An 18,573-nucleotide genomic window follows, 5' to 3' on the forward strand; every position below is an offset into this window, starting at 1 on the left:
GAGAGAATCCACTCTCTCCTTCCCTTCTTTACCACAAGGACCCCAAAGCCCAGGCAATTACTGGTGGGGGAACGAGAACGCAGAAATGGAAGCCACCAATGACAGGTCCAGTCCGGTAAAATGATATATTATTACTTTTGAGAAGCTCTCTGGCCTCTCTGCCCTTAACAAGCTCCAGGCCGCCACCTTGTGGCCCAAAGCGACCCATGCAATAGTTTTTAGATGGGTCCAGCCCTCCCCAGGGAGAAAAAGGGAGCCCTTCACCAGTTGAATGGCTGCCTGTCACATTGCCACCAAAAGGGAGCCCGTGCCTCCCCCCCCCAAAAAAATGGGGGCTAGGTTTCTCTGGAAGTCCAGGCTCCGAAGAACTGGCCCAAATGTATCACCATCATGCATTTAAACCCTGCTTTAAAAACTCTTATTATTTTTTAAAGTTGCTGTTCTCTTTTTCCAGTTTCTACCTTTGGCTCCCAGGCCAAACACGCAAAAAATGTGTGCCCAGGAACTTTGGTAGCTTTTGCATTCTCTAAATAACACTTTTTAAAAAAACCAACAACTTGAAACTTGACGCGAGAGTTTTGCAGGTCCCTGAGCTGCCTTGGGCCAGGGCCAAGTGCGGCCCTTAAGGCCCCTCTATCTGGCCCTTGGGACTCCCCCCCCTCCCCAGGCTACACCCTTTGCTGGCCCTCCTTTGCACCCTCTTGAGAGTTTCTGATGGGCTGGGGTTTTCGGATCTGTTTTTTGATATATGTCTATTACTCGCTCCCATGGGACGCTGCGGTGGCCGCAAACTTAAATGGGCAACTTCGTGGAAGAGAGGGCTATCAAAGGCTACTAGCCCTGATTGCACGGCTCAGCCTTGACTGCTGGAGGCAGCGGGGCTCCTGAATACCAGTTGCTGGAAGCCGCAGGAGGAGAGAGCGGCTGAAGATCACAGGGCAGTTTGCAATATAAAAACATAATCATACATAACAGAATGAATCCCAGTTCCTGGAAACCTCAGGAGGGGAGAGGGCTGTGCTCGGATCCTGCTTGTAGGCTTCCCTTTGGGGCCTGTGTGAGAACAAAATGCTGGCCGAGATGGTTCCATTGGCCTGATCCAGCTACAGAGCTCCTCTGATGGAACCTCCATGCCCATAGACAGTCTATCTAGGTTCCTAGGTTCTCAGGGACATTTGGCCACTGCGGAGACAGGAGGCTGGAAACAGGTGGGAAACCGGCCTGATCCAGCAGGCTTTTGTTCTCGTGGTGTGTTTTACACTGCTTTTTACACTTGCGTTTCTTGCAAGTTGCTTTCTTTTCTTTTTCTGAAAAAAGCAATAGATAATAATCATCGTTTTGATAAATGGGAAGGCTTCCTTCCCGGCCCCTCCAAGAGCTCGCTTCTGCTTTTACCATCGGCAAAAGGCTTTCGCTTCCTTTTGAGGGGGAACGAGGCAGCAAAACCGCAGGGACATCGCTTCGAGGCAGGTGCAGAGACCACCATTTCCTGAGAGTAGCCCTGGCAGCTCAAAGTGTTGCAAGCCACTCGAGGCCTCAGAGAGGAGATGCTGTATAAGGAGCCTCACCAATGAGCCATCTGAAGTTTTTAGGTGAGAGCTCTTCAGTAACATCAGACTTCCCCAACCAGCTGCCCCTCCAGGTGTCGGAAACTACAACTCCCATCAGGCCCCTGGAGTCTCACAATGTCTTCCTTCTGCCGTCTATGCTCTGCTAACCTCTAGGCTGGAATTTGTTATACATAGGGCTGCCTCTGAAGACAGTTCAGAATCATAGAATCATAGAGTTGGAAGAGACCACAAGGGCCATCCAGTCCAACCCCCTGCCGAGCAGGAAACACCATCAAAGCATTCCTGACATATGCCTGTCAAGCCACCGCTTAAAGACCTCCAAAGAAGGAGACCACACTCCTTGGTAGCAAATTCCACTGCCGAACAGCTCTTACTGTCAGGAAGTTCTTCCTAATCTTCTTTCTTGTAGTTTGAATCCATTGCTCCGTGTCCGCTTCTCTGGAGCAGCAGAAAACAACCTTTCTCCCTCCTCCATATGGCATCCTTTTATATATTTGAACATGGCTATCATATCACCCCTTAACCTTCTCTTCTCCAGGCTAAACATACCCAGCTCCCTAAGCCGTTCCTCGTAAGGCATTGTTTCCAGGCCTTTGACCATTTTGGTTGCCCTCCTCTGGACACATTCCAGCTTGTCAGTATCCTTCTTGAACTGTGGTGCCCAGAACTGGACACAGTACTCCAGGTGAGGTCTGACCAGAGCAGAATACAGTGGTACTATTACTTCCCTAGATCTAGATGCTATACTCTTATTGATGCAGCCCAGAATTGCATTGGTTTTTTAGCTGCTGCATCACACTGCTGACTCATGTCATGTTTGTGGTCTACCAAGACTCCTAGATCCTTTTCACATGTACTGCTCTCAAGCCAGGTGTCACCCATCTTCAGCTGGTGCAGAATTTGGTGGCTAGGTTGCTCACCGGGGCTAGGAGGTTTGAGAATATAATGCCAATCCTAGCCCAATGGCACTGGCTGCCAATTGGTTTCTGGGCCCAATTCAAAGTGCTGGTTTTGACCTATAAAGCTTTAAATGGCAATCCCTCAAGGACCGCCCCTCTCCTTTTGAGCAGCCCTGGACCCTGAGATCATCACCTGGGGCCCTTCTTTGTGTGCCTCCTCCATGAGAGGTCCTGAGGGCAGCAACACGAGAACGGGGCCTTTTCTGTAGTGGCTCCCTGCTTGTGGAATGCTCTCCCCAGAGAGGCTCCCCTGGCGCCTTCACTCCATATCTTTAGGTGCCAGGCAAAAGCCTTCCTCTTTTCCTGCGTCTTTGGTTAATTAAGCAATCTATGGCCTTTTAAATGTGTTTTGACGAAAGGGGGCTATTGGTTTGTTTCATTGTGTGTTTTGAGTTCTCATTTTGTACTCTCGCGTTGTGAACTGCCCCGCGATCGTCAGATGAAGGGCGATAATAACAATTTAATAAATGGTCATAGTTATAATCTGGAGGGCAGCCAGTATTGCTCTAGGGGTGTCACTTGGGTGCCAAACTGACTCCTGGAAACCCAAGGATCTGCTGGGGGAGGGATAATTTGTCCATTGTCACTCTGACCATTCCCCATGCTGGGATTAGGGGAAACCACAGGACCTCAGAGCAGAGGCGGCCTGCACAACTCTTCACAATCAGGAGGCAACCCCCCCAGAACATGACCTCAGAGGGCATCTAGTCCAACCCGCTTTGGAGGCAGAAAATCCACTGCAGCAGGATCCCTGACGGAAATCTTTTATCTGCTATCCTTTGGGGCCAATAGAGAAAGCAATTGGCAAACGACATAGGAAGTCAGACCACTGGTCCATCTAGTTCAATACTGTCCACACTGACTGGCAACAGCTCTCCAGGATTTCAGACAGGGTGTCCGTTCCCAGTCGTACCTAGAGATGCTGGAGATTGACTTTAGGTGCTCTACCACTGAGCCACTGCCCTTCCCCTAAAAATAAATCAAGTTTCCAGTCCTCGAGGTTCTGAATTCAGGGTTGAAATAGCAAGGGTTCATCTAGTTCAGTATCGCCTGCACTGACTGGCAGCAGCTCTCCAGGACCCGGAGATGCGGCCAGGCCCTTCTGCATGAAGAGCGAGGGCTGTACCGCTACGCTACAGCCCTTCCCCAAGGGCTCTGCCTCCCTGCCACTCCTGGCTCAAGCTTGAGAAAAACACACAGGTTGGCATGTCACACCTGCAGGGCGTAGCAGTTGCCGTGTTGCCCTAGAGGCGAGCAGCCCAGCTTGGCTTCGCTGCCAGAGGACATCTTCCTCCTCTCCTGAGTCAACAGCCCAAGCACACCCAATAAACAAGGGCTGTTTGCTTTGGCAAGAGAGGCGTGGCTAGCCTCTCCCCAGGGCGGCATTGGCACAGCTCCACCAAGGACGGGTGCAGAGCAAGCAGGCAGGACTCCAAGGAGGCATTCCTGGGCAAGCAAGCTCCCTCCCTCCCATCGGCTCTCAGGAGGCACCTCGTACTGCAAGAACTGCGTAGCCTTTAAATCGGGTCAGGGCAGAAGCTTAGGACCAGCGGCTGAATGTGGAACCCGGTCTCTTGAGCTGCTGCCTGGACACACCCCTCACCAGCCCTGATTTAGTAATAAGAAACACAGTTTTACCTTGGGCCGCGGGTGGCGCTGTGGGTTAAACCACAGAGCCTAGGGCATGCCGATCAGAAGGTCGGCGGTTCGATTCCCCGCGACATGGTGAGCTCCCGTTGCTCGGTCCCAGCTCCTGCCAACCTAGCAGTTCGAAAGCACGTCAAAGTGCAAGTAGATAAATAGGTACCACTACAGCGGGAAGGTAATTGACATTTCCGTGTGCTGCTCTGGTTCGCCAGAAGCGGCTTTGTCTTGCTGGCCACATGACCTGGAAGCTGTACGCCGGCTCCCTCAGCCAATAATGCGAGATGAGCGCGCAACCCCAGAATCGGTCACGACTGGACCTAATGGCCAGGGGTCCCTTTACCTTGGTTTTCAAACAGCTTAGTTCTTGAACGTTTTGGCTCCCGGACGCCACAAACCTGGAAGTGACCGTTCTGGTTTGCGAACTCTTTTTGGAACTCGAACATCCGATGGGGCTTCCGACTGGCTGCAGAAGTTTCCTGCAGCCAATCAGAAGCCGCGCTTTGGTTTCTGAACGTTTTGGAAGTCGAACGGAATCCGTTCCGGAAGGTACGACTGTAACAGCCCGGGGGAAAATTGCACCCTCCTGGAGTGTTTTTGCATGTTCTTGAATTTTGATCCTGCCTTGTCCTTGCCTGGATGTAAGGCAGAGGGAAGGGGGTGTGAGGGTCTGCGCACAGAAGCCAAGGTGAAAATTATTATTTATTAAATTTGTATACCGCCCTTCATCCGTAGATCTCAGGGTGGTATACGAAGTAAAAATACAAAATTAAAAGCACAAAACGCATAATAAAAATAATAAACTAAACAAACCAATAACCCCCCATTTCCAAGACACATCTAAAAGGGTATAGGATGTCAATCAGCCAAAGGCCTGGCAGAAGAGGAACCAGTCGCCTGGCGCCTGAAGGTGTATAATGAAGGCACCAGGCAAACCTTCCTGGGGAGATGCATTCCACAAACAAGGAGCCACTGCAGAAAAGGCCCTGTTCTCGTGTTGCCACCCTCCGGACTTCTAGTGGAAGGGGCACACAAAGAGGGGCCTCAGGTGAGGATCTCAGGGTCTGGGGAGGTTCATATAGAGAGGGGCGCTCCTTGAGGTACTGTATTTACATGCAATGCCCCACCCACTTTCCCCACTGGCTCCGCCCACTACTGGCACACCCCACCCCACAAAGCAATGTGACTCTCAAGCTGGAAAGTGTCCCCCTCCATTGCTCAGAATTCTAGCCCTTAAGTTGCTTAATTTTAACGATTTTATTTTAATGTTAGCAAAGCTGCATTTCAAGTCACTCTGGCCCAGTCTTGAACCCACAACAAAATGGGCTGCTGGTGAAACCTGTGCCCCCCCCCCACCCACCCAGCTGTTTAGAGTGTAAGAAGAGTGCTGGATTTGTCAAATCCTCTTTTAAAGGCACCCAAGTTGGTGGCCATCGCTGCCTCCTGTGGCAGGGAGTTCCACAGTTCAACTAGGTGCTGCATGAAAAAAAGGACTTTTCTTTAATCTGCCCTGAATCAGCTTAAATGGTTACCCACCATTTCTAGTGTCCCTGGGTTTGTTGGACTCCAGTTCCCATCAGCTCCTGCTGGTGTGGCCAGCGTTTGGGATTTTGGGAGCCGTAGTCCAACTGCATCAAAAGGGGCCGCAGTTTAGCTCGCATTAAACTATCGAGGTTTTGTGTCCCTCTGGTTTTGAAGGAAAAGCAACCAGGACACACTCCAAGGGTGTTCTTTCCAACTGGGAGAAAGCCCTTGAGCGTTGCAGAGGTAGCCAGCAGGCTGGGTGGCCAAAGAAGGTCAAACTCGAGCATCTTTCTCCCTTCCAGGCAACAAAGCCTCTCCATGCGCCCCCAAGTGGTGAAACGGAAGTAGCGGCGCAGAACCTGCCCCTCGCCTTTCCCTGCATCGCCCAGCCCAGTATCCTGTTTCCAACAGAGGTCAGGCAGATGCCTCTGCAAAAAGTCTGCAAGCAGAGGACAAAGACGACAGATCTCTGACACTTCCTGCCCCCACCTGTGGTCTAGCAGGCCTCTCCTCAATTTGGGTTTGCGCACTAAAAATACAAGAAATCACAAGGGGGGGGGACCGAGGTAGAGAGCAGCACCAGCTCAGGAAATTGCCAACTGTGGCTTTACTGGCAAGGCAAAAGATCGCCAGCACGATCAGATCACCCGTTTCCTTGCCGACCTTCTGCAGCTGAGAAGATAACAAATTGCCATCTGATCCACCTAGTCCCCTTTCTTTCTCTCTCACGCACGCACACACATGGTCTGCAGAGCAACGAAAGCCCCAGCTGAAATCCTTGGCCGGCTGAAAGGATGTTTTGCTCATTTCCCCCCAGCCACCCTTGACTCTCAGGGCCTTGCAGATTAATCAACTCAAGTGCGTGGTTGATTAATCTGCTGAACAATCAACTCAAGCGTGTGTTGATTGATCAATTACCTACGCATGGGGTGGGGAAACTGTTTGCAGCCCAGGGGCCACATTCCCCACCTGGGGAACCTTCTGAGGGCCAGCCCTCAGTGGTGGGTGGGGCCAGAGGCAAAAGGGATTGGAACGATGCCGGCCGGTTTTCACACACACACACCCCCCACTTCCACCTTCCCACCCCCCCATCCAGGCAAGCAAGAGGCATGATCAGAGTTCAAGGGCTCATTTCAAAGGAGGCAGAAACACTCAGGGAAGGTGTAAAGTAGGCATGGCAAGGTCTTAAGAGACAGGGTGCGGCCTAGGGGAAAACATTGCTCACCCCTGCCATATACATAAATTGTTGTTGTTGTTTAGTCGTTTAGTCGTGTCCGACTCTTCGTGACCCCATGGACCAGAGCACGCCAGGCACTCCTGTCTTCCACTGCCTCCCGCAGTTTGGTCAAACTCACGTTCGTAGCTTCGAGAACACTGTCCAACCATCTCGTCCTCTGTCGTCCCCTTCTCCTAGCGCCCTCAATCTTTCCCAACATCATAAATTAGTATTATTCTTTATGGTATTGATATTGGCCGCTCAGAAGTAGAGTTCCCTGGTGGATACAGACCCAGGTGCAGTCCGCAAAAGCTTATGCCGTAATAAGAGAGGATAGTCTTTTAAAGGCGCGACCCGGCGCCTTTCTTGCAAGAGAGCAACGCATCTGCGCTCAGAGGGAAAACGATAATCCACAAGGTTGAAAGTGGGTAAATCACAACAGTATTATAAAAACAATTGCAGCCTTTAAAAAAAAAATGTTCACACAATCAGTGGGATTAAAAAAAAAAACCCCAACAGATCTCAAGAACCTGGAAGAAACAGCAGGAGCCAAGTGGGTTTCCCTGGGGAGGTTTTCCATAGCCAGAAGAGGCACCACCAATAAGGCCCTGTCTGCAATAACCCTCGGCTCCACTTCATTCAACCGGTATACATGGGCCAAGACCTCCTAACTCCATCTTAAAGTTCAGGCAGGTAAGCATGGAGACAGTGGCCTCTCAGGTAACCTGGTCCCAAGCGGTTAAGGCCTTTAAATGTTACGCAGCTGCACATGGAGAAGGAATCCTGTTTGATGCAGATTTACACACAGGACTTGGGGGTTCTGACCCAATGAAGCTTCACTCTCCATTGGACCACCTCTTGCATCAAGCACCTGCTGGTGTTTGCTTGTGCACTGTCAATTTTTTTCATTTTTTAAAAGAAGCCTGAATAATTATATGCAAAATTACACACATACACACACAGAATATTATCTGTATAAAAGAGCCAAACTCCAGACTGTATTATATTTTTGCAGCCTAATTTTATAAATACATTATATCTTCCTATATACATAAAACATAATGCTGTCATCAAGCAGCCCCCGCTGGAGGTGACACATTATATGAGGCACCCAAATGTCAAATTTGTTGAATATTGCTTTTCAAGAGACCCAGCCTTTTAAGATTCCACTGGGCACTCCTCAGAACATGCATTCAATTACAGTACCCCACCCCCGGGGACTAGAAACTTGACTTTCTTCCAAAAACAAAATTAAAACCAAGTTTCTCAGGAGGCGGAGGCTGCAGTCCTATAGCTACAGGTGAGTCTCTTAAACTCTTGGAGGCACCTGCGAGATTGCACTGTGACTTCCGCACCAAGAAATTGAAGGAGTTTGTCTGTAATGGCAAAATGCTGAACGAAACACTCTCTTTGGCTCTCAAAGCTTTACTCAGAGGTCAGCAGCGCTGTAAAGAACCAGCTCAGCTGATAAAACTAAGAAGTTAATAATAAAGAAACCTGAAAACAGCTAGAGATAATGAAGTTTCAGAATTGGACAGCAAATGCAATCCTCTTGATCAGGGCTAGGGGACAAACTTGACATGAGTCAGCAGTGTGATGCAGCAGCTAAAAAAGCCAATGCAATTCTGGGCTGCATCAATAGGAGTATAGCATCTAGATCAAGGGAAGTAATAGTACCACTGTATTCTGCTCTGCTCAGACCTCACCTGGAGTACTGTGTCCAGTTCTGGGCACCACAGTTCAAGAAGGATACTGACAAGCTGGAACGTGTCCAGAAGAGGGCAACCAAAATGGTCAAAGGCCTGGAAACGATGCCTTATGAAGAACGGCTTAGGGAGCTGGGTATGTTTAGCCTGGAGAAGAGAAGGTTAAGGGGTGATATGATAGCCATGTTCAAATATATATAATGTTGTCGTATAGAGGAGGGTGAAAGATTGTTTTCTGCTGCTCCAGAAAAGCGGACACGGAGCAATGGATTCACAAGAAAGAAGATTCCACCTAAACATTAGGAAGAACTTCCTGACAGTAAGAGCTGTTCGACAGTGGAATTTGCTGCCAAGAAGTGTGGTGGAGTCTCCTTCTTTGGAGGTCTTTAAGCAGAGGCTTGACAGCTATATGTCAGGAATGCTTTGATGGTGTTTCCTGCTCGGCAGGGGGTTGGACTGGATGGCCCTTGTGGTCTCTTCCAACTCTATGATTCTATGACCCTCCAGGTGTTGCTGTCATATAATATTTTATTTATTGCCTTTATATCCCACCTTTTGCTCCAAAGGAGCTCAAGGTGGCGTACGTGCTTTCCCCCCTTCTCTCCCAATAATCCTCACAACAACCCTGCGAGGTAGGTTAGGCTGAAAGAAGACCGCTTCTGGCCCAAGGTCACACCCAGTCAGCTTCATGGCCAGGAGGGGGAGATTTGAACCCTGGTCTCCCAGGTCCTAGTCCGGCACTCTAACCACACTGGCTCTAACCACTGCTGGGAGTTGTAGTCTAAAGCATCTAGAGGAAGCCAGGTTAGTGACGGCTGGTCTAAAAGGATGCCAAACACAGTAGAAACCTAAGCTTGGCTCTGAACTGCCGCAGGACGCAAACCTGCCAAGAGAGCTTTTAGCTAATTAAAGAAAAGGGGGGAAAGAGTGTCACATGGGAACATCAATATATAGGACACAGGTCAATAGCCTTGGAAGAAAACCTCCCTCTCAAAAGACACAGCTGTACCACCATCAATTTGGCAATGCGGAGCGTGACCTTCGGACAAGCATCTTGCCTCCAAAAGAGCTGGCACAAGCAGTTCTCCCCACGAAGGTCAGATTCAGCTCAAACACACCCAAGTTCCTCCAGGATAATACAAAATATAAAGCTGAGACTTCCTGGTTAGGAAAGGAACTAGGTGGGTGGGGCAACAAGTGGGGAGGGAATCAGCCGCATGAGAGAATCTCAGCTTTCCTTGAAAAAAGCTGAGCGACATTTATGTATCTGACAACAGCCACACGGATGCTACGTACTAGCCCAGAGATGGAAAGGAGGGAGCCCCTTACCTGAGAGGAATGGCAAACTAAGCTGATGGACTATGCAGAAATGGCAAAGCTAACCGGAAAGATCAGGAACCAAGAGGACAAAAAGTTATTGAAAGAATGGGGGAAAAATTATAATCTCCACCTCCATCATTCTGCCCAGACACTGAGGTCCAGCACCGAGGGCCTTCTGGTGGTTCCTTCGTTGCGAGAAGCCAAGTTGCAGGGAACTAGGCAGAGGGCCTTCTCGGTGGTGGCGCCTGCCCTGTGGAACGCCCTCCCAACAGATGTCAAAGAGAAAAACAACTACCAGACTTTTAGAAGACATCTGAAGGCAGCCCTGTTCGGGGAGGCTTTTAATGTTTAATAGATTATTGTGTTTTATTTTTCTGTTGGAAGCCGCCCAGAGTGGCTGGGGAAACCCAGCCAGATGGGCGGTGTATAAATAATAAATTATTATTATTATTATTAATCTATTTAGGAGACCACTGTGAGCAGATGGAAACATTAGCAGGATTCTAACTTCACTTGTAACGTAACAAATTCTATGGATAATAGGGATGGACACAAAATATAGATTATATGCAGTTTTAAATGTTGATAATAGGACCCATGGAGGGGGGGGAGTCTGGAGATTCAAAGAAATCTCTATATACGGATATGTATTTGGTATTGTTATAAATTTATATTTGTAAAATGAAATAAAAACGATTAAAAAAAAAGTTGAGCTAAGCTGCTAGTCCCTGTGGTATTTAAAGTCGAAGTTAAAACTAGTGCAGCCCCAAGGAAAGAAGCTTCCGACAGTGGAACGGACTGCCTTGGAAAGTGGGGGTCATCTCTCAGGGGTACTTTAGTTGTGATTCCTGCTTTGCAGGGGGGTTGGACTAGATGGCCCTCTGGACCCCTTCCAACTCGATGATCCTACGTTTCTATGATCTGGCTGCTCTAGACAGCCCTAGGTGCGCACAGGCACAAACAAGCAACAACCCCGCGGGAGGAACCCATCTGAAAATCCATTACTGACCCATTTGGCTCAAGACTGCCTTCTCTACCCGGCAGCGGCTCGCAGGGGTTTCAGGCAGGGAGTCTCTCCGGAGACGCTAGTGTGGATTGAACCTAGGACCTTCTGAAGTCAAACAGCGCAGGCAAAAGGAAACGGGTCGCCTGGCGCTGTTGTGAGCTTGGGCGACTAACCACCCATTCAAAGTGGCCCACGTAGGTGGGCGAAATAAGGATTTGGCCGGATGTAATTCCGCATCCCTGGCATTGCCAACGTTCAAATTTAACCAGGCGTATTTTGCACCTGGCAATTGGCCGCTTGCGATCGAGTGAAGATGCCTGGGGTGCAAGAATGGCATCTTAGTGCCTGGCTTATACATCTGAGTTTCTAACAGTGGGCCTCCGATGAGAATCCCACAAGCAGGACCTGAACAGTGATGGGCAGCCTTTTGAGCTTGGTGTGCCAAAATTCGCCAAAAAACCGAGCATAACTCGGGTGGTGTGTCACTTCAAGAAAAAACCCATAATTTTGTGATATTTATAGTTTAAATAACAAAAATGTATAATTGTAATATATAACTGTATTTAATAAACCAAAAACTAATTATTTAACCAAACCAAAAAACCCTTATTTATCACAAAGTGCCCAGAGTTGTCGAGCTTTTTGCGGGGAGCTACTGACCAAAGTTTTGGAGTTTTTTTGGGGGGGTGCAAAAGCTGCTTTGTTATTGGGGGGTGTGCCCCAAAGCTGCTGCGCTTTTTTTGGGGTGGGAGAACAGAAATAAATGATGAATAATACCGTCGCTGGAACTAACACGCAGCACCAACATAGTCTGCCAAAGCGCCAAAAAAATCAGCACAGAACAGGTTAAAAAACAAATCATAGTCTGCCAAAGCGCCAGGGGGGGAAGTACAGAAAGGGTTAAAAAACCAATCTCTGGCTACCAGCAACAACAACAACAACAACAAAAGGATCCGGGTTTTAACAGCGGAGACAAGCTGTAGGAGCAGGAGAACAAATGGGGGGAAACAACAACAACAACAGTGCGAATGGGCCGATGGGGCGCGTGCCAGCAGTGAGGGCTCTGTGTGTCACATCTGACACGTGTGTCACAGGTTCGCCAGCACTGCCTGAAGGCAACAGCAGCTCTCTTCACTTGCAGTTTCCAACAATGCAGAGGCATTGAGAACAGAGCCATTGTGCCTTGTGGCCAGGGACAGCCTCAACCTCAATGACTTTCCTTCGCTCTCTCTGGTGGAAGCAAACAGTGTAGCAGTGCTGTGTGACAAAGTCCTTCCTCTTGACTTTGCAGAATCTCTGACCTCTCAGCTTCATCAGATGACTCCCGAGTTGCATGACAATTGAATCGCCTCCCACTTGGTCCTTGTTAATGGGACCTTCTTCTTGCAAAGGTCTTCTGCTGAGCTGTGGTTCTTCCCCACCCCCCACCCCTTACTACCAGGTCAGATTCTCTGCCCACCCAGGCCAGTGTTGCCTGCTCTGAGCGGCAGTGAGTCTTCAAGATCCCCTGCTCTGGTCCTTCCCACCTCTTGCCAATTGATCTGCTTACATTTCAAGCACACATTCCCCCCCCCCAAGAATTCTGGAACCCTCACAGAGAACTACAGTTCCTGTTACCTTTAAACTGCAGTTGCAGTTCCCAGGATTCTTCAGTGGTGGAGGGAAATATGCTTTAAATGTATGGTGTGTAGGCAGGTTTGGGGTTTGGGGAGATTGCACCTGGGACCTTCTGCATGCCAAGCAGCTGTCCTGCCACTGAGCTGTGGCCTGATGGGATTGGGAGTCCGGCACCCCTTGCCTTGTGCCATGACATTCATTGCTTCTGCACCAAGAGACTGAATCCCGTTTTAATGTTTAATTTCCCTCTAACCCCAACCCTCCCTGTAACCGCAGGTATTTTGGGGAAGGTGTTGTCACTTAGACATGAGCACAGGGTCCTCTGTACATGCCCAGGGGCACCTTGGGCTCCCATTACTGCAAAGACATCGCTATATTGAGTGTTAGCGCTGAAAACTGGCTTGGACACCCCAGGACATTTCCAGCGGAGATGAATCCCCGTAACCCCCTCGAAGCTATGTGTGCATAGCTGAGAGGATTTGCCTCTAGGGGCCAAATTAAAACCCGGGATAACATGCTCTTCCTGAAAGCCCTGGACCTATTAAGCTATTTTGACAGCGGCATCAATCCTGCTCTCTCTAAGGAGCTGCCTCGGTCTTCCCTGGAGAGGCTTTGCGGCTGGCAGAACGAAAACAAACCCAAGACTTGCTTTGAGCAATGGGCTTGGTTCCAGGTCTGAATATTGAGGCTGAGCTGGGGGAATCTGTGATGCTGGGCTGTGGGGAGGTTTGCGCCCCAAAATCTGCTGCTGTTGATTTATTTATAAAAACTGTTTGCCTACTGCTTTATCAAATACATCAAAGCAGTTTCCAACTATAAAGCCATAAAACCATACAATAAAAACCATAGAAGTTTAAAGAGGGCATCCATTAGCCTTTGTCGAAGGATGTATTATTAATTTCATGCAGAGGCACTTAATTTGTTGTTGTTATTTATCAAGGGATGTTGGTACTCCAGCAAGTTAAGGCAGCAGTGTTAGAAACTCAGATATATAAGCTAGGGGCTCCTTAAACTAAGTTGCCAAAATGGAATGTCTAGTTGCCATTTGGGGACTAGATGACCCTAAAGTCTTATTTTTCAGATGACGGACCGACTGTGATTGATATTCAAACATCTGGTTAGTTTATATGACAACCTTGAGTTAGATTAAGAACTTACAGAAGAAAAGTCACTTGATTCAGGGACAGTCCATGTATATAGGGGCCTATTCCGACCTCTTTTTATTAATGGTGACACAGACCATTCATAACATATTCTTCACAGCTGTGAGTAGGGCAGTGGGGTGGGGTCAGCGAAGACAAGAGACAATTGACTCGTTCACCGCTCTTGCTCAGGCTGCACAGAAGGAACATTTCGGTTCCCGAAATTCATTCAGATAAAATAGAAGTGTGAGAATTCTACAGGATGTGGTCTTAGTGTGTGTGAAAACAGTCCAGATCCAATGATCCTCGGGCAGGCACTCCCAGATGGAGATTGTTAGACAACACCCTGCTGCCTGGCCATCCTCACTTTGATAGCCTGGTACAAAATGCGCCTGGCGCCAGACACCCCCCAATGGGCAGCCTGCAAGCAGGACCTGAGCACAAGAGCAACACTCTCCCGTCCTGCGGTTTCCAGCAGCTGGCATTCAGAAGCATGGCTGCCTCCAGCTGTGGAGGAAGAGTAGAGCCATCCTGGCCAGAAGCCAGAGACAGCCTTATCCTCCATGAGTGCCAGATAGCCCAAAGATGTAGCTCAGCACAAGGCAGTTAAGTCCCAAAGCTGCGGTCATATCCCAGGAATGACACTGTTATAATAAAAACGGGACAAAGCCAAGTCAGTTCAATGGAGCCTCCCTGGACAGACGCAGTCTACCACAGTTTTTCTGGAAAATGGGAGAGAGACTGAGGGTGGGGTGGGACCCCTTCTCCTCGCCCGAAGACCTACCTATGGACGAAGCATCCTCGTGGTCGGAGCTGGTGCAGCTCCAGTCACTGCTTCCTCCTCCTCCTCCTCCTCCTCCTCCTGCTCTTTCGGGGTCGCTGCTGCAGCCGGGAGACTCGCTTTCCTGGGCCGGGCGCAGGCGGCGCTCGGGGGAGCCGCAGCCGTCGGGGAGCTCCCGATTTGGGGGGCGTTTCCAGAGGCGAGGGGGCGGCGGCGGAGGCAAGCGCCGGGCCAACGGGGGCTCCCCCGGCGCCGCCGAGTCGTGCGCCCTAGGCGCGCCGGGGCTGGAAAGACCCCTCGGCGTCTCCTTGTGCGCCCCGGGCGCGCCGGGGCTGGACGGGGCGGGCGACTGCCCTCCGCCTCCTCCTCCTTCTCCCCGCCGCTGCAGCGCCGCCTCCAAGTAGACCACTTTGAACTTCTCCTCCTGCAGGGCCCGCTGGAGCCGCTGCAGCGTCCGCCGGCACCGGCCCAGCTCCTCCTCCATGGAAGCCACCGAGTCCAGGCGCAGCGCCGGCGCCGCCTCGCCGGGGAACTCGAGGCGCCAGTGGCGTTCGAACTCCGTCGCCGCTTCTTCCCCTTCTCCCCCTGGGTCTCCCATGGCTGGACGCCGGGGCCGGTTCGGGGCCTCCCGGGGCGGAGGGTCCCTGGCCGAGGATGGAGAGCCCCGTCCCCACCCCTTTGCGCGGAAGGTGTTCGCCCGGCCGCCTCCCCCGGAGCACAAATAAATTCAAACTTTCCCCAAAGTTTCCTCCTCCTCCTCCCTCCTCCTCCTCTCGCTTCGGGAGCTTCTTCCGCTCTCGGCGCCCTGGGCCAGCCCCTCTCTCCGCCCGGAGGGATCCGCCCAGCGGGCGGGGCTGCAAAGGCCGTCCCAGGATGCCGTCCCAGGATCTGGTGGGCGCGCTCCGTCTGCGTGCAAGAAGACGCGCAGGACCCCTAATGCGCGGTGCACGCGCTTGCTGGAGAGCAAGGGTGGCTGGGACCAGCCCCCCCCCCCAAAAAAATCCAAACGTGAAAAAGGGGTCTGAATCGTTTCCTCCTATTTCTAGAGAAATGTGTGTCTGGTTGCCTTCCAGCAGTGGCTGCCAAACTTGGCCCGCCAGCTGTTTTGGGACTACAACTCCCATCATCCCTGACCACTAGGGATGATGCGAGTTGTAATCCCAAAACAGCTGGAGGGCCAAGTTTGGCCACCACTGCCTTACAGGGTTTCCAAAACTCTGGTCTCCAGCTGTTGTTGGACTACAACTCCCATCATCCGTAACTAGCAGGACCAGTGGTCAGGGATGATGGGAGCTGTAGTCCAACAACAGCTGGAGATCCGAGTTTTGGAAACCTTGTAAGGCAGTGATGGCCAAACTTGGCCCTCCAGCTGCTTTGGAACTACAGTTCCCATCATCCCTGACCACTGGTCCTGTTAGCCAGGGATGATGGGAGTTGTAGTCCCAAAACAGCTGGAGGGCCAGGTTTGGCCAACACTGCCTTACAGGGTTCCCAAAACTCTGGTCTCCAGCTGTTGTTGGACTACAACTCCCATCATCCGTAACTACCGTAGCAGGACCAGTGGTCAGGGATGATGGGAACTGTAGTCTGAAAACTGCTGGAGACCCAAGTTTGGGAAACCCTGCTTTCCAAAGAGAGCTTGGCGGCTGCTGCATCACCTTCTGATCCAGCTTCCGGCTTTCATGGCGGCCAATCAGGTGCCAGTTTTGGCTACCTGCTTCCACCACCTCTGATTGCCATTGCAGTCAAATGGAGCATGAAGCAGCGAGAGACACACGAATGCAAGAATAACCTGGCTGCTAGATCAGGCCCGAGGGCCAGCATCCTGTTCTCTCAGTGGCCGAATGCCCCAAAGAACCTAGGAACCTAGATAGACTGCCTCTGGATCTGGAGGTTCCATATGAAGAGCATTGCAGCTAGATCAGGGCAAAAAAGCCCATCTGGTCCCCCCAAGCACCCTGTTCGCACATGGGCCAAACAGATGCCACAATGGAAAGCCCACTAGCAGGACTTTATTGCAACAGCAACTCTCCCCCCTGTTGTGATTCCCAGCAACCGACAGTGGAGGGAGAACATAGCCATTGTGGCTAGAAGTGACTGATAGCCTTATTATCCCCCATGAATTAGTCTACTCTTTTAAAGACATTCAAGTGAGTGGCTATCATTACTTCATGTGGGCATGAGTTCCACAGTTTAACTCTGTGCCGTACTAAGGACTTTATTCTGCCTCTTCCAACATTCAGCTTCATCTGCTTTGATTTTAAACCTATCTAAAGATCTCCATTTCTTTGCTCCAAATAGTAGCTGAAGGGTGCTTCCAAAAGGGTGCTCTTTTGTGGGATGGGTACATCTCAAGCATGCACATTTTTAGCGACATCACTGTTGCAAAAAAACATGTAATCAGAAAGCTCTGAAAAAACAAACAAAAACTGCGGCCAATGTCACATTTGCAAAATCTGAACAATTGTTTACAATCTTAACACACACACAGTTTGGAAGCACTCTGATTTGAACCCAGATCCTACTATCCATTCAGACTGTGACATAAAATGCACAAACTCAAGAGATACAAACTGGGAGGCAGTGTGGAGTAGTGGTTAGAGTGTCAGACTAGGACCCGAGAGAGACCAGGGTTCGAATTCCCACTCAGCTAGGAAGCTCAGGGTGGCTGAGGCCTAGAAGGCCAGACACTGCCTCTCAACCTAACCTACCTCACAGGGTTGTTGTGGGGATTAAATGAGGAGGGGGAGGAGAACCTTGAGTTCCTTGGGAAAAGGTGGAAGAATAAAGGCAATAAACAAAGAAACAAACAAATAAGAGCAGACACTTAGCTGCTTAGCTATTCTGAACAAAATGTGCTTGAACTCCCTTTCTTTATGCCTGCTCAGAATCACCCTGTTCCCATCGCCTCTCCCTCCTCCCGACCAAATCTGGACTGTGGGGTGGGGGGCCACATTCCCTTCTGAGCAACTTCATGAGGGCCACCTGCCATGGGTGGGCGGGGCCCGAGGCCAAAGGGGGCGGGGCACGTTATGCAAGCCATCCTTGTTGTCTCTCTGAATGCGCTTTTCGTTCCCAAACCGTCTCCATAATTCGCTGCCTACTAACCAGGTTTAAACAGTCGTAATAACAACAGCCCAAGGAAAACTTCTCATGTTAATCCACCAAGCAATCGGCTGATCAGTGCCTGACAGACAGTGTGGTGTAGTGGTTAGAGTGCTGGGCTAGGAGGACCCAGGAGACCAGGGTTCAACTCCCCCACTCGGGGTGACCTTGGACCAGTCGCTGCTGCCTGAACATTCCCACATGACCTACCTCACAGGGTCGTTGTTGTGGGAATTAGACTTGAGGCAGGGCGAACCATGTGCACCCAATGGAACTTATTGGAGGAGCATGTGGGATATAGATGCAATTAAGAAATAAATACTGTAAGTCATTCCTAATGAAGTCCCAACAATTAAAAAAGCATATACTGTACAAGAACATCTCCAAAACAACATTCTGACCCCCAGTTAACCTCGTTTGTTTTTTTAGTAACTGAGGTTGGGGGGCTGGCTGGTGCCTTTCCCCCCCCCAGCTTTGGCACCCTGGACAGCACCCCTAATTCTCCACCTGAGCTCCTGACCCGGCCACCTCCGGTCTTCTCCATCGCCTGCCATCGCTGTCTTCCACGGCAAAGACGCTTACGGGACAGCGCTGGAGACAAGGGCTGCCTGTTGATCCGCAGCCGAGGATAGACCCACACTGACACCCCACACGGTTTGGGGGTCTCGCTCTCGCTTCCCGACTCTGGAGTTCACCAGCCTGGAAACAAGAAGACGGGGGTCCTCCGCCGAGTTATTCCAAGGGAGCCTCTCTCCTCACCGCTTTCCGCAGCCCTCCGTCCTCGGACTTCTGCAAAGGCCCCCTCGCTCGCTGGAGGGAGGTCAGGCTTGCTTCGATGGAAGAAAATCAGCTGGTTGCTTTTCATTCATCGGATGCCATTCAAGTTATGGATCCGAGGCTCGCAACAAGCGGCCGTCGTTCGGTTGGGAAGCGGCACCGGTGCGCACATCCACAGGCGCGCACGGAGACCTTTCTCTCCCCG

At 50.6% G+C, this 18,573-nt stretch overlaps 1 protein-coding gene across 1 annotated transcript in view; it reads right to left on the reverse strand.

The window, feature by feature from the left end:
- ABR (ABR activator of RhoGEF and GTPase) overlaps window positions 1-15,224 on the reverse strand; it is a 120,236-nt gene extending 105,012 nt beyond the window's left edge. The window contains exon 1 of the mRNA XM_035138839.3: window positions 14,490-15,224. Within this exon, the coding sequence (XP_034994730.3) occupies window positions 14,490-15,084 (595 nt within the window). The 5' untranslated portion in view covers window positions 15,085-15,224. The remainder of the gene's footprint in view (window positions 1-14,489) is intronic.
- Between the last annotated feature and the right edge of the window lie 3,349 nt (window positions 15,225-18,573).

This window comes from Zootoca vivipara, chromosome 14 (genome assembly GCF_965207765.1).
Source record: "Zootoca vivipara chromosome 14, rZooViv2.hap1.1, whole genome shotgun sequence".
NCBI lineage: Eukaryota > Metazoa > Chordata > Lepidosauria > Squamata > Lacertidae > Zootoca > Zootoca vivipara.